Source organism: Ahaetulla prasina, chromosome 1 (assembly GCF_028640845.1).
Source record: "Ahaetulla prasina isolate Xishuangbanna chromosome 1, ASM2864084v1, whole genome shotgun sequence".
In the NCBI taxonomy this organism is placed as follows: domain Eukaryota; kingdom Metazoa; phylum Chordata; class Lepidosauria; order Squamata; family Colubridae; genus Ahaetulla; species Ahaetulla prasina.
Window position 1 is genome coordinate 68,528,646 of NC_080539.1, and position 16,023 is coordinate 68,544,668.

General features: G+C 38.5%; 1 protein-coding gene across 1 annotated transcript in view; it reads left to right on the forward strand.

Moving 5' to 3' along the window:
• LRFN2 (leucine rich repeat and fibronectin type III domain containing 2) overlaps positions 1-9,077 on the forward strand; it is an 83,254-nt gene extending 74,177 nt beyond the window's left edge. Inside the window, exon 2 of the mRNA XM_058163796.1 lies at positions 8,156-9,077. Coding sequence (XP_058019779.1) covers positions 8,156-9,077 — 922 coding nt within the window. The remainder of the gene's footprint in view (positions 1-8,155) is intronic.
• The last annotated feature ends 6,946 nt before the right edge of the window (positions 9,078-16,023 follow it).

Below are 16,023 nucleotides of genomic sequence, written 5' to 3' on the forward strand. Positions count from 1 at the left end.
GGATATTACATGGAATAGAAGAAAATATGATTGAAGGACTGTAAAACTGATGCCGAATGAATATAAATAAATAAATATAAATAAAATAAATCTAGATTCATTCATCCATAGCTCTGTGCAAAGTAGGTAAGAAATCATAGCGTTTTCTCTAGTAGCCAAAAAAAAAAAAAAAAAGATTTGCTTTATTTCCAAAGGAACCTTGCAGAAAGTGATGGAAAGAAAACAGAGGTGATATTTAGGACAAAATAGCTCATCTAGAATGCAGATGTAGGATACAGAATGAAAAAAAAAAAGCTCTACATTTTCAAGAATTCTGCGCTGGCAGTTTGCACAGAATATAATAATAGATTACAAATTCAGAAAGGAGATGAAATAGCACCTCTAACAATCATGGGTTGTTGTTTGTTTGGGTTTTTTTTTTGTTTTTTTGTCAAAATTAACTAGCAAAGGCATAAACTTTCTCACCAACTTCAGCAGGAATTATACAGGACAGTTAATTCATGTCTCAGATGGAGGGCGTATGAATTTTAAAAAAAGGGATTACCATAGTTAATCCAGAGCAGTTGGTTTCACACTTCAGTAGAGGTAAGGAGATGAACCTGACACTTGTTTAAGAACTCTTCAGTAAGGTGGAGGGAGGAATACTCATTAATTTTATTCTTAGGATGGAAATAAAAAAAACCCTTAATGTTCAACTGACCCTTTATATGAACCATGAAACAACTGAGATATTAAGAAAGAGGAAAGCGTTGATGAAAAGAATGGAAGAGAAGACCTGTGTAGTAAGGAACATAATTCAAGTAGTTAATTTTAATAAAGATAAAATACTACTGACCAAATTATTAGTCCTGAAAGCACTTTCTAGGATAAAATCAGGTCCATGTAATGATGTGGGAAGGGCAGGGGGTGGGGAATGTGAAGTGCTTGTTCTCTGGCTCAATGCAGAATTTTGTAACATGCCCCCAGCTCAATGCAGAGGATTAGTGATGCATTCCATCATCTGAACTTGGAGATGAGGCCAATCTTCAATCCTCAATGCCGTTTTCCAAGAGCAAAGTGTCAGGGTTGCTTCACTGCTTAGATAGCAGCAAGTGACCACTTTGTTTTGCAGTTTTACCTTCAAGAGGGTCCTTTGTTCAAAGTTTCATCAGTTCAAAACTCTGCATGCTCATACTGTGTTGTGCATTGAACAAAGAATTTGTAGACTGAGACAGTGAAAGAAATCAACGATGTTTGGGGAGAACCAACTTTAGGTCTCCCTTCGGGTGTGAAAATTCAAGCCAGCCACACACTCTTGTTGCAGCCCATGCATGAGTTGTTATTCTGAGGACAAAGTGAAAGCCACCTTTCTAGAAAAAAGGGGCAATAAATCTGACAAGCAAGTAAACAAAACACTAATATGAGCAAGTCATATCTTGAATTGCCATAACACTGCAGGAAATGCTAATAAATTATACACATATACTGTAGGTACTTATATGTCTGTCTGTGTATATACCCACATCAATACTGTCTCCCACGCAAAGACTGGTCTCATTTTAGCTTATTAGCTACATCTCAGTCATTATATTAGGTTTTAGTAAGTCTTAATCCTATGGTGCCTGATAGCATTCCAAAGGTATTGGAGATTGGAATGTATGGGAAATCTGACATCAATTTAGCACAAACATTCACTTGTTCTTAAGACTGAGAGTGGGAGAAGGGAGACGTTTTAACGTGTGATAAAATGGGAAGAAGCCTTAGAGGCAGAAGAAATGTTGAGCTGTCTTTCACACCTATTTATTTTTTTTTAGAAACCAGCTGGAGTGGGAGAGAGCAACACAAACATCTCTCTACCTCCACTACATCTGCTATGGTCACAATCAAGCTTCTGGACTCCTTAGTGACTCCAACACTAGAGCCCCAAATGACGAGCTCAGTTGCCTTGCCAAACTCTTGTATAATCTATGGGAATAGAACAATTAAAAATTACCTATGTGGGCAGTGTTCTGTTGACTGTTGATTCCTCCACTGGGTATTCTAAACATATCCATCAAAGTTTTAAAAAAAACTTTATTCCTTTAAGATTATTTATCTTAACTATACAATCTAACTGTGGATATCTAAAATGCCCAAATGAGCATGAACCCATAATCCATACTAAAATTGCCAAGAATGATATGTGATTTTTATGTGAGTGAGAATTGCCAACAGTCACTTCCTGTCAGATTGGTACGAAAGCATGGTTGGCTGACTATACCTACTTTAGGTCTCCAGTGCAAATCTAAACTATTTCTGGCCCATACTGAGAAATACTGAGAAATCAGAAAGGAAAACATATCAGACATAGGGACATAATTAAGGTAGATCATTGGGAACAAAATTAGAGTTCAATCTGTCAATCAGGTTGTGACCCCATAAGTGAAAAAAGGTAGGTTGGGAAAAATGAGGCAAAGAAAATATGTTAGACCAGCAGTTCCCAAGCTTTTTGGCACCAGAAACCAGTTTCATGGAAAACAATTTTTCCACAAATGGGGGCCAGGCACATGCACAGTTTGCAGTGGATCTTATGTTCCTATGACAATCTTAATGCCTGATGACCTGAGATGGACCTGAGGTGATGGCACTGGGAAGCAGCTGCAAATACAGATGAAATTTTACTCACTCACCCAATGCTAACCTCCAGCTGTGCCCCCCACTTCCTAACAGGCCATGGACTGGTTGAATTGAGACCCTTATGTTAGACCAGGGATCAGCAACCTGCGGCTCTGGAGCCGCATGCGGCTCTTTCATCCCTCTGTTGAGGCTCCCTGTCACCAGTCAGCTCCACAATTGATAGAGGTTTTGGTTGGGATAGGTAGAGGAAAAAGGACACCGCACTAGAAGGAGACTCTATTGTGGGGGAATCAGACTTCCAGCTGGCTCCAGAATTGAACGGGGGGCTTCTGGTTAGGGCCTTTGTGGCTTTTTGAGTGTTTAAGGTTCCCGACCCCTGTGTTAGACAATGAAATGATGGACAATTTGCATCTGTGTCTCTGAAAAAAGAATTTATTTTGAGACTATCTCTGTAGTCCCATTCCATTCTCTCTACTTGCATTCAGTGTTCCTACAATGAATCTCCCACAGTTTTTACTATTAACATCCCCCCATGTTAGAGGCACAAATTTACCCACTAATGAAACACTACAAAATTAGTTGGCATGATTCCGCATATGACTGTATATAGATTCCATCCACACAGTGTTTTTCAGCTGTGCAAATGTATGCTAAAAAACAATATTGATGCATGCATACCATACCATACGTGTATTATGAATAAAGTCAGTTTACCAGTGTTTTGAAAGCCAGTTTGTTATAATGGTTAAAGCATCAGGCTACAAATGGGAAAACCATGACTTCTATCTTTCCTAGGCACAAAGCCAAACTAATTATTTTCTCCCAGCCCTAGGAAGGAGGCAAGTGGGGAAACCACTTCTGAAACACTTTGGCAGGAAAACTGCAGTGACTTATCCAGATAATCTCTGAGAGTTGGACAAGACTGAATGGAAGGGAGGGGGGGAGCCAGTGTTTTATCAGTGTACAATGGATGTGTACATTGGTAAAACACTCCATTAAAAATATAGTAAGATTATTCAGATTTTTCAAAGAAAAATATGTGGTTTTATTTCAGTGTGACCGCTAAGATTCTCTGAATGCTGTGTATAAAATTACTGTCAACTCTTAGTATTACAAAGACAGGTGGTTTTTTTTTCCCCATGACAATCTGCCCTACCTGCCTTTAGGTCTTCTATGCTGCACTCATCTCCATTGTAAGTCCTTCTACCTTACTTCTGATCATCCTCTTCTGCTCTTTCCTTCTATCTTTCCCAGCATTATAGCCTTTTAGAGAGAGCTGCAGAGAGAAGAGAGGATGGTCTTCAGAAACAAGAGGAGAAATCTCTTCCAGGCACTAGTCAGATAAAAGGGGTTGAAGCAAGATCATGTAAAGTATAATGCCTTGGTAAGACCTCATTAGGACTACTACAGCCAGTTTCTGGTTGCCACAATATAAAAAAAAATATTGAAATTCTAGAAAGAGTGCAGAAAAGAGCAATAAAGATGATTAAGGGGTCTGGAGGCTAAAACTTATAAAGAATAGTTACTGGAATTGGTTATGTCTAGTTTAAAGAAAAGAAGAACTAGGGGTGACATGATAGCAGTGTTCCAATATTTGAAGGGATCCCACAAAGAAGGAGTCAACCTATTCTCCAAACCCACTTGAAGGCAAGACAAAAAGCAATGGATGGTAACTAATCAAGGAGAGAAGCAACCTAGAACTAAAGAGAAATTTCCTGATAGTTAAAACAATTTGTCAATGGAACAGCTGGCCTCCAGAAATTGTGACTGTTCAATTTCCTTTCTTCTTTCCTCAGGTTCCTACTTGAGCAGGAGGTTGGGTAGAAGACCTCCAAGATCCCTTCTAACTCTGTTATTCTGTTAAAAGAAATCAAAGTCCATAGCAGGAATTTAATATGTGCAAATGTTTAAAACAAACCCTCCCTAATTCTCTTGAAGATAAAGGCAGGGATAAGGGAGATTTACCTTTTAAAATCTAGCTGTCCCTATTTTCACATCCAATGCTACTATTATACATTCAAAGAAAAATGAGCGATAATCACAGTTTCTTGACTGTTCTTTCTCATTCATTCATTCATTCATGTGATGTTCAGCTGTTTTTCTTGTTTATTTTCTCCTAGGTAGAATAGGTAGAATTTATTTTCTTTTAGGTAGTATGTTTGTAGTTCCCAGGTACCTTGTTTAGATAAGGTTTAGATTAACTGCTGGCATGCAGCAGTTTAATTTAACCCAATGGCATGGTGGCTTCCTTTTAACATTATTTTAATCACTGGTATTACCTCTGATATAGAATTCCCACAGAAGACAGGATCTAGAGAAGATGCTTAATCTACCTTTATAAATTCTCTTTAATATATCAAGCATTACTTTACCAATACTCAGAGAAGAAGCTTTTAGTTTTTAATTAGGGAACAAACACCATCATATTTACATTCCTTGTATGGTAATGATGGAAATTCTGCAATGGCTTTTGGAACCAAGAGGGAAATGCAGTCAACCAATAAATAAGGTTCTGCATACAGTGCCCACATGTGTCACTTTGTTAGTTGAAGATTTCCTTTATCTTGTCTCAGCAACAAAATTATGGCTCCCTTAATTTTTCTATACTCAGAGGTTCTAGAGCAATATTTACCAGCTTGAGAGCTTCCAGGTGTGTAGAATTCAGCTTTTACCATCAATAGCAACACTCATGTTGGCTGGGAAATTCTATTGACTGAAATCCACACATCTGGAAACTGCCCAGATTGAAAAACACTATTCTAGAATGACATATTTAACTAGATATTTTATAACAGTGGTTCTTAATTGACAGTACATGTACTGCAAAGGGGACTTAAAAGTAATATGTGTAAGACAGAGCAAATCAATTGAACTTTAATTATTTAAGTTGGACTGCAAATAACAATAAGGACCTTTGGATAAAAGGGACTTTTTTATTATTAGCATGGTGTGGTTCAGATTCTTGCACAGAATAATTAGTGGACAAGATATAAAAGGCTAGGGCAGTGGTGGGGGGTTCAGCTGGTTCAGGCCCAGTCAGGTGAACCAATAGTTAAATTGCTGGCTGGCTCTGCCCCTTCCCTTCCCATCCCTTCCAGGAGTACTGACCCACCTTATTTTGGCTCCCAGGTAAATGCAGGGAGGCCTCCTAAGCCCAAAATGGGGCACGTGGGGGGTGCGGTGCCCCCCGTGGCCCGTTTTTGCTCCCGGGGATGCAGGAGACCGAGTGCTGCCTGTCACACAACCTGGCCATGCCCACCATGGCCGTGCCCACCCAGCTGGTCATTAGGGCAGAGAACCAGTTGTTAAATTATTTGAATCCCAGCACTGGACTAAGGGTCATCATTTTAGGCCTTTGAAATAACTTGTGGTGGTGCCGCTATCATATTAAGGGCAAAGAGGCTAGGGTGGTCTGTCTTGGGTATAAGCAACATTGGGGTGTATTGACTAATAACATGGGAATGAGAAGGAGACTACCCAGAAGGTCAGCTATAGGTTTGGAGTTAGTTAGTCTTTGCTGGTGATGTGCTAATTAGCTATTTGTCATTAAGTGTCATAGTGCAACACCAATGGAGGAGGGGAATGTTAAAAAAAAAATCCACTCCAGGGGTCACATATTCTTGATTCACCACTGGTGGTTTGATAGAAGGAAACACATTAATTGATTAAAAAGATGGATGTCTGGCTGCTACTATTCATGACATGCTGTTAGGCATAGCATGAAAAATGTCTTTCTTATGAAAAATGTAACTTACAAATCTATGTTCCACTCATATAATAACCTGAAGCTGACATTTATTTCAATTGGGCTTTGTGGAAAAGGAAGAATTTTCTTCTTTCTACTCAGTGTGTTTTTCCCCCAGTATTGAAAACTGTGTCACATAACTAAGAAACTACTATGTTAACTCTCGGGGCTAAACTGAACCTTTTGTTAAGTTTGTCATCAAAGAGCAAAGTGTCTCCCTTATTGGAGCAAGCAGCAGATGATGATTATTTGTCCCTGGCTGCCATATTCTAACATTCTTAGATGTTTGTGAGTAAGTAACTTTGTTGCTTGTATCCTTATGATTTATATTGATATTGATTGTTTCCTGATTGCTTAATTGTAGCCTATGACTATCATTAAGTGTTGTATCATTAAGTGTTAAATTTGTACCCTATGACTATCATTAAGTGTTGTACCTTGATGAAGGTATCTTTTCTTTTATGCACACTGAGAGCATATGCACCAAGACAAATTCCTTGTGGGTCCAATCACACTTGGCCAATAAAAAATTCTATTCTGTTCTCTTCTAATGTTCACATGTTGTGATTGTTTCTTTTCCTCTGCTTGGAAAAATTTTGCTCTTACACTAAAGATTATCTCAACTCCTAGCTCTGGTTTATTTCCTATAGGTGCCTCTCTGGGTTCCTACAAAGCTCTTTAAATGTTACAAATGCTTTCTGGTATGGAACTAATAAAAGCGATGCTCGCTCATTTCTATGGAGGTGCAGATAGTCTTTTTGATTTGCAATTCAGGAAGAACTGCTCTTAGGATCCCCATGAAGACCATTGCCTCTTATGCATCTAGCAGAAAAGAGATGCAATAAATGATTGAAAGCTGGCAAGAGGGGGGGAAACTGCTTTGCCTGGTAGATATAAACAAGTTCCCTGAATCTGTATTTTTGAAGCCTGCACTGTCTCTGCCAACAGGCTGGTGTGATGCCAGAGTGGGGAGTGGGGGAAGGAGCTTGCCATCTCTAGACATTTCCATTTCTGGAGAGAAAAGTTCCCTCCAGGTGTTCTTTAGCAGGAGGCTATGGTTGCCCTGTATCTCATAAGCACCACTAAAGCATCAGAAAATGCTTTGGAAGTAATGTTGACCCTAAGATTATATGCAGGGTATAGCACTTGCAACCTTATATAGCAATCATAACCTTATTTATGCTGCCCAGAGTCATCGGGAGTCAGGCAGCATACAGATTAAACAAACGAATACATTTATTTCTCTTGATTTATTGTAAGTGCCCACTCCAACCGATTTGACAGCTTACATCTAATACAAAGCTGAAACAATTAAAAGTGCAGACAAAAGAAAACAGTCTGCACTAATAACCTATCTGCTATAAAACCTTGTAATGTATATTTTGATAATCTTATTAGATTTTAAACTGAAGTATTCTGAATGCTTGTGCTTCTTTGTATTCTGAATGCTTGTGCTTTTGTCAATTTGGGACTTCAGGCATTATGATTTGTAGCATGCGGACTGAATATCAACAAGGAAGTTGGAATATGTGAGCTACCTAAGCAAGGTGAAAAATAATCTTTTAAGGACCAGTTCTTGTACCTTGGGGAGGAATCCCAAGATATGGTGGCAGAGTGAGTTGTTTAAAATCACATATTCAGAAATAAACAAGATTGTTGTGTTTGTATGCTCAAGTGAAAAAAAGGTGAGAATTCAAACGTTGTACCTGTTATTGCCATTATTTAGCTTCTCTGGAGCCCACAGTTGCCTCTGCCTTGCCAGTCTATGTTTCTCTTGCAAATTAATCTAACGCTATTCTTTTCTTTCTCTTCAAGGATGATTCCAGCTACAAATAAAGCCTTCGTGGTGAACAATCTGGTTTCTGGAACAGGCTATGATCTTTGTGTTCTGGCCTTGTGGGATGACACTGCCACAACGCTGACTGCTACCAACATTGTAGGCTGTGCCCAGTTCTACACCAAAGAGGACTATCCCCAGTGCCAGTCCATGCACAGCCAGTTTCTGGGTGGGACCATGATTTTAATCATTGGAGGCATCATTGTGGCTACTCTGCTGGTATTTATCATCATACTGATGGTGCGGTACAAGGTTTGCAACAACAATCCTGGCAAGATGGCCAATGTTAGCAATGTCTATTCGCAAACCAATGGCTCTCAACCTGTCCAGAATGGAGTCCTGCCACAGGTGAATCCCAAAGTTGTGGTAAGGAATGAACTCATGGAGTTTAACTGTGAGTCGGCACACAGCAGCATCTCTTCTTCCTCTAGTTCCATGAACAGCCGTGACTGTGATGGCTATAGCCTCCAAAGTGAGCAGGGCACATTGTCCAGTAAATGGAGGCCCCCATCAAGATCAAAGCATCACAATATTGATCGGCTCATGGGAGCTTTTGCCTCTCTGGATCTGAAGTGTCAGAAAAAGGAGGAAACAATAGACTCAAGGACTTCCATTGTGGTCCGTCACTCAGACAAGGAGCCACTTTTGGGTCAGCAGGAATCCAAATTTCGCAGCCTCCTCATGTTACCACTGGAGGGTAAAACTAAACGTAGCCATTCTTTTGACATGGGGGACTTTTCCACTTCTCAGTGTTGCAACTACCCCAAAAAGATCACAAACATTTGGACAAAACGTAGTTTGTCAGTGAATGGTATGCTTTTACAGTACAATGACAGTGACCTGACAGAATCAAAGGGAACTTATGGGAGCTCGGAGTGGGTCATGGAAAGCACAGTGTAAATAGAAGCTGCCCTCCATTCCATTCTTAGTCCTACCAAACATAACCAAGTCCATGAGTTCAAAAGGCCATAAATGTGATAGAAGGAAAACAAACCACACACACAAACACACACACGCATTCAGCCACATATTGGTCAATAAATATTAACATAAAGAATTCAAGTGGAGTAAAAGACGTTATGAGGTTTATAGGATGTGTGCATGTGTGTAAGGAGATGGTGATATGCCCACGACATATTATTTATATCTGTGTGAATGTCTCAAGGAATTCACTGGAAACATTCAGTGCTATCCCAATTTCCCAGTGAACTGTGTAACAAAATTGAAAGAGGATTAATGCTGGTTAAGAAGTGTCTATTCAACTCTTAGGATAATTGTGTTTGTCTTCATTTTCTCATTGTCTGAGATGAACATTTCAGTGGACACAAAACTAACTAACAGGGAAATAACCTCAGCTGCCACTACATAACCAATATATCTGGAAAAAGAAACCCTGAACATACAAATTAACATTAAGATTAAAAGCAACATTTTGAAAAGATTTTGCTACTGTTTGCCTGAAGATTCTCTTCTCTCCAGAAAAAAAAAATCCAACAGTTCATACTCACTGCCTTTCTTTCCCTTGTTATAACCTTTTAAAAAAAAAAAATCTAATAATTAATTATTAATAATTGAGATGCTATCATTGTTCTCAATCTGTTTTATTCATCAACAGATGGCCATAGGTTATTAAGAATAGAAGGGAATTTAGTGTCGGGGCAGAAGAGAGAATTCAGTTTTTATAACCTGGGGATGAAAGGAGAAAAATGTTCCTATTTCTGACCAAGATTCCAAAATCACTATTTAATCAACAAACAAGAAAAATCTGACTCACAAATAGAGGGAGGGAGATCAAATGCCTAGTAGAGGGAGGGAGATCAAATACTTCATATCAAATACCACAAATTGGCATATCATCATGTCAGTCAGAAGAAGGGCATGAAATCTCCAGCATCCCATGAAACTCCAAGTCTGATTGTGAGAATATTCCTCATGACCTCTGGAAAATGCAGTGTAGACTAGGAGTGGCCCAGATTCAACAGTGCTATATAGTCTCTCTTTGTCCCACATCATATTCACAACATGCTTGTCTTTCTTGTTGAAACCCTTATCCATTTGAGGCTACCCATTATGCCTTTTTAAGTGATAAATCAAACACATTAATGGATCTGGAAGAGCTGTGAATGCACAAATTTTGCCCTCCCAAAACACTACTCCATGGCAGAAGTGAAATGTTGGCCTTTCGAGCCACAGCCTATAATTCAGAATCGTTTTCTGTATTTATTTGCTCCAAAGATTCGTCCATTGGGGAGCTCTTTCTGAAATTGCACACTATTTATTTTTTTCAAAGGGTCTGTGCTGAAAAGAATTGTAAAAGGGTGGAAGAGAACACTCATATACAACCTCTGTTTTTGTTTTTAAGAAAAAAGTTCAGCTCAGAGATATATTGTGACATGGCTATGTATTTGATCCTGTTATCCATCATGTTTCCTATTTGAAGTTTTAGAAAATGGCATCCCTGTGATCAAAATATTTTCTTTTCCCTTCCTCTTTTGCTACAAAATGTACAGTAAAAACAATTTATTGGGAAAAAAATGAACCTTTCTTTTATTCATTATTTCAATGGTCTAATCTGAATGCTGGAATGAATTTTTGTTTTCTTAGAAAAAAGAAATGATCATTGATTCAACCTGTATGTTCTTCCAAGGGAGGTCATTCCAGATAATAGAAGCAGATAATTTCTATCAATTAAATACTTCTGGCTGTAAATAACACCAGCAATACAAAAGTAAGGTTTTTTTCTAGTAAGAGAGGTGTGCATGTGTATTACACTTTCCTTGAAATTGACAATATCCACATGCCTTACACAATGTAAGCCGCCCTGAGTCTTCGGAGAAGGGCGGGATATAAATGTAAATTAAAAAAAATATTCTATGTATCACATAACACACATTCTCTCTGTACAAAATGTTTTGTCAGTTACTGTACTTCCTACTGTTCACCAGTTTCTAATAGAAATAACTGAGATTGAGTTACAGAACTGTACAAATTGGGTAAATTATGAAAATCAACTAGAAGATAGGTTATGTTTCTTACTGAATAGGAAAAATTATTACTAAAGAATCTTAGGAGCTGTGGTGGCACAATGGTTAGAATGCAGCATTGCAGGCTAGCTCACTGTTCACTGCCAGGGGTTTGATTCTCACCAGCTCAAGGTTGCCTCAGCCTTCCATCCTTCTGAGGTAGGTAAAATGAGGACCCAGATTATTGGGGGCAATATGCTGATTCTGTAAACTGCTTAGAGAGCACTAAAGCACTATGAAGTGGTATACAAGTCTAAGTGCTAAGTACTACATTTATCTCTGAAATGTTTTAAGAGAAGAAGTGGGCCAGCGTTGAACATAAGAAAGTTTCAAAGGTTCAGAAAAGTATCTCAGCAAGGCAAACACATAATATTTTAAGTACAAACAGCTACGATTGTCTGCTACCCTTTCAAGGGGCCAATTTGCCAAGTCCCAGAAGTTCCAACTTACATGACTAAAGCTGCCTTCGAACACACAAAAAACAATCATTGTAACACAGCAGGACCCAAGGTTGGAAAGTCCAATCTAGATCATGTTAATTAGCAATAATTATTACATAAAGTCAGCATGTCAATATGCCTCAAGGCTCAGACTAGCATAGCTTGGTTGTAAAAATGCCTCATCCAATTTTATGACTTTTTTGGCCACAGTTGTTGAGTGAATCACTGCAGTTTTCACTGAGTCACATGGTTGTTAAGCAAATCTAGCTTCCCCTATTGACTTTGTTTCTTGGAAGCCAGCTGGGAAGGTCACAAATGGCAATCACCAGGACTACTAGATTACTGTAACTCCTAAATACATACTGGTGGCCAAGTGTTCAAATATAAATGTGATGACTGGTCATGTCACATTTTTCAGTGCTGTTGTAACTTTAAAGGTCAATAATGAATGGTTGTACTTTAATGAGAAGCCTTCTTAAAGTAGTAACACTTTTTTTCCAATCAATCATAATAGACCTGGAAAGGAGGCCTTTTAGTCCAACCCCCTGCTCAAGCAGGAAACCCTATACCATATCAGTAAAGGGACTGTCCAGTCTCTTCTTAAAAACTTCCAGTGATGAAGTACCTACAGCTTCTGATGGCAAGCTGTTCCACTGGTTAATTGTCCTCACTGTTAGGAAGCTACTCCTTAATTCCAGGTTGCTTCTGTCCTTGATTAGCTTCCATCCATTGTTTCTTGTCCTCCTTCTGGTGCTTTGGAGAATAATTTGACCCCCTTTTCTTTGTGGCAACCTCTTTCAAAGGTCTCTCAACCAACCTCTTTCAAAGGTCTCTCAACCAACTTTCAAAGGTCTTCTGAAAAAAGTCTTTTTAATTAATAAGCAAGAGATTCTGAACTTGCCGAAGGATTGAAGGACTTTTTCCACAACCTCTTTGAAACAGATGCAGCACTATTCGTATAGTCCAGAATACTTGGACAGTGAACAATTAGTGCAATTATCTAATGGCCCAGATGGTATAAAAGGAAAATTCCTTTACACAGACATTAATATAAATTGTGACTTCCCCTTGAAAAGGCCGCATCAGAAACACTCTTTGGGAAAGCTATATTATTTGAAAAACGATAAGTAAAAATGTTCATGCATGAATCTTTAAAATCTATTTTCCTTTTATTCCACTACTGTGTTTAATCAACTTATCCTTCCTTTCAACTGTGCAACCAGTCATAATGCCACACAACTAGAAATTGCCGGAAAGAAAATGTGTTGTTTTTTTTACTTTGGAAACATAGCTAATGGTAATGCATATAATCAGATGTCCATGTTTAATTCAATAGCTTTCATTTTTGTTTTCCTGGATATAATTTGGAATTTATCTGAAATGGAGAAAACAGTTCAGCTAGAACAGGGATGTCAAACTCGCATCATCATGGCATTGTCACGTGATGTATCAGGACTTTTTCCCCCTTCACTAAACAGGGCATGGGCATGGCCAGGACGTGATGCATCCGGCCCATGGGCTGCGAGTTTGACAGCCCTGCTAGAACATTGGGAGGAAACATATAACCCTCAAGGTGACATATTATGTCAGTTCCAGTGATTCTTCTTGCTACAGCTGATGAAAATTGGAATTCAGTAGAAATTCATTTCATGAATACTCATCACATAACAAAAATAGCATTCATGCCCAAGCATTGTTTCCTCTCCTCTCCTCTGCTCCTCTCCCCTCACTCCTGCCTTCCCTTCCCCTCCCCTTGTAGATCTATTTGTCCACACTACTGCGCCATAATATGGACACTATAATTCTTGTTTCAAATTAAGCAACCCTAAAGAAGCTGTTGTCTCTACAAAGTATTTTATTTGTTCATTTGTGCATTCAATTTTATGGCCAACCATTCACCAGGCAATTGTGGGCAGCTACCAAGAGTTAAAAACACGAATACATTGAAAAACGACATAATAAAACATACTACATTGGAGTCTAATTCCACAGCTCATAACTGACCTAGTGCCTGGGGGAAGAGTCCTGTCTTTGAGGGATTCCTGCATCCCATAAGGTGTCCCTGATTAATTGATGAGCATGTCAACCCTGTTGAATTGTATAGGATGGGCCGACATAAAGAGACAGATGGTCATGCAAATTTATTTATTTATTTATTTATTTATTTATTTATTTATTTATTTATTATTTATTTATTTATTTATTTATTTATTGCATTTGTATACCGCCCTTCTCCTGAAGGACTCAGGGCGGTTAACAGCCAATTTAAAAGATACAATAAATATACAATAAAAACAAAACTAAAATTTATATAAATAGTGGCCAAAATTAAAAACTAAGTAATATAAAAACTAAAACCCCATTTAAAATTACTTAATTAGGCTAGCCCAGCTCGACGGAATAAAAGAGTCTTCAGTTCACAGCGGAAAGTCCGAAGGTCGGGGAGTTGGCGAAGCCCCAGAGGCAGCTTGTTCCAGAGGGCAGGAGCCCCCACAGAGAAGGCCCTACCCCTGGGGGTCGCCAGACGACATTGTTTCACCGACGGTACCCCAAGGAGGCCCTCCCTGTGGGAGTGGACAGGTCGGTGGGAGGCTGTTTGTGGCAGTAGGCAGTCCCGTAAATACTCAGGCCTTGTGCATTGTAGGACTTTACCCAGGCCTTGAATGGCATTCGGAAGTCCTGTTATAACCAGTGCTGTTCAACCAGTACTGGTGATATAATATAGGCATACTGAGGTACATTCATATATATTCATATGTTTTATTGGATAAATGTCACAGTTCATTCTTCTGTCACCAGCATATATAGCAAATGCTGAAACTGAATGAGAGCACAGATAAATCTGCAGGGCATCCATTTTTTTTCATTGCTGCAAAATTTTGCTGCCTCACAGCATTGCATATAAATGCCAGATTGTCCTACTTGCTTATCTCATCTTTACAGAATCTATACAGAAATAAACATTTGACTTATTTTAAGTTTTTTTTTCTTGAAATAATTCTTTTCTCCAAACTTGACTAAACCTATTTCTCTATTTTGGAAATTAGGATCTATATACTTATGGGGAAATTACTATAAATATCATTTCTTTTGCATCCATTCCTATTAATGTAAGCAATGAAGAGTTTACTTCTTATAATTCAGTACATAGATTATATCAATTTACGTTTTTTTCCTCTGTTATTTCTGATTATATATTCTGACAAAAACATGAGTAATTTGAAATTGCTTTTTTGCCATATGAATGTTTCAGCCCAAATTAAATACCATGCATTTCTAAAACTCTTCCCAATCTCAGCTATCACAGAAGACCTTATTATATTACCTAGTATCAGATGCTCGCTCTGTTGTTGTTGTGGATCTTTTAATGGTTGGCAAATTGTATCTGCACATTTGATGTCAGTAAAAGCAGGTTCTCATATGAATCTCTTCATGTTTGCATCTGTTAGTGAATTGAAGGAGAAGCCATCACTGCTATTTTTGCTAACATAACCTCAAATAGATTTCCTTGCAGCTGTGAGTTCACACAATTACAAGCACCAAAAAGTCAAGTAATTGTGTACATGTGCAAATCAGCCCAAATTCACAGAAACAAGCATCTTAGTGTTAGTATTTATCGAGAAAAGGGTTATCCATTTAATGGAACAGGAGTGGAAATGTATTTCAAAATTATAGTGAAAATGTCAAAACAGATTCAACTTTGGAATCATGTGACTGCCTCTGCAGTTTAAGACATCAATGTTTGAATTTTCACTGAGCCAATGGTTAATTGTTAAAAATTATGGTTGAATTTAACCCACCCTGAGTCTTTAACAATGTGTCAGTATTTGAATGTTTTCATTTTACTAGGCATTCTTATTGCCTTTACTTATTCACACCAAAGAACCTGTTCACGCATTGTGTTTTAAACATTAAAACATTTTTTACTCAGAACTGTGAATGTGACAACATGTCTTGACAAACAGAACATCTACAATTTCATTCATCAAGACAGAAAACAACATCTTGTTGCTAAATCAGAATTCGTTCTAGTTTGTATTAAGGGAACTTATCCATTGCTACAAATATAGAAAGCCATTTATGCAATATGTGTGTTTACAGATAAACATTTATACTTAAGAAAGAAACATGAGAAGATGATTTAGACCAGGGATCACCAAACTTTCAGACCTCAGAGACCCTAAATTCATACGTTTAAATCCCGTGGACCACTAATATGATTTGCCTAATGACTAGCTGAGTAGGCATGGCTAGGTGGTCATGTGACTTGGTGGGCATGGCATGGCCAATGATGTCACTCATGTCAAGGGGTGCCTCACTGGCCCCTACTGACCCCTCCCCTCCCAGCCACTCCTTGCCTCCCCACCAGGGCTCCTTAGGTCC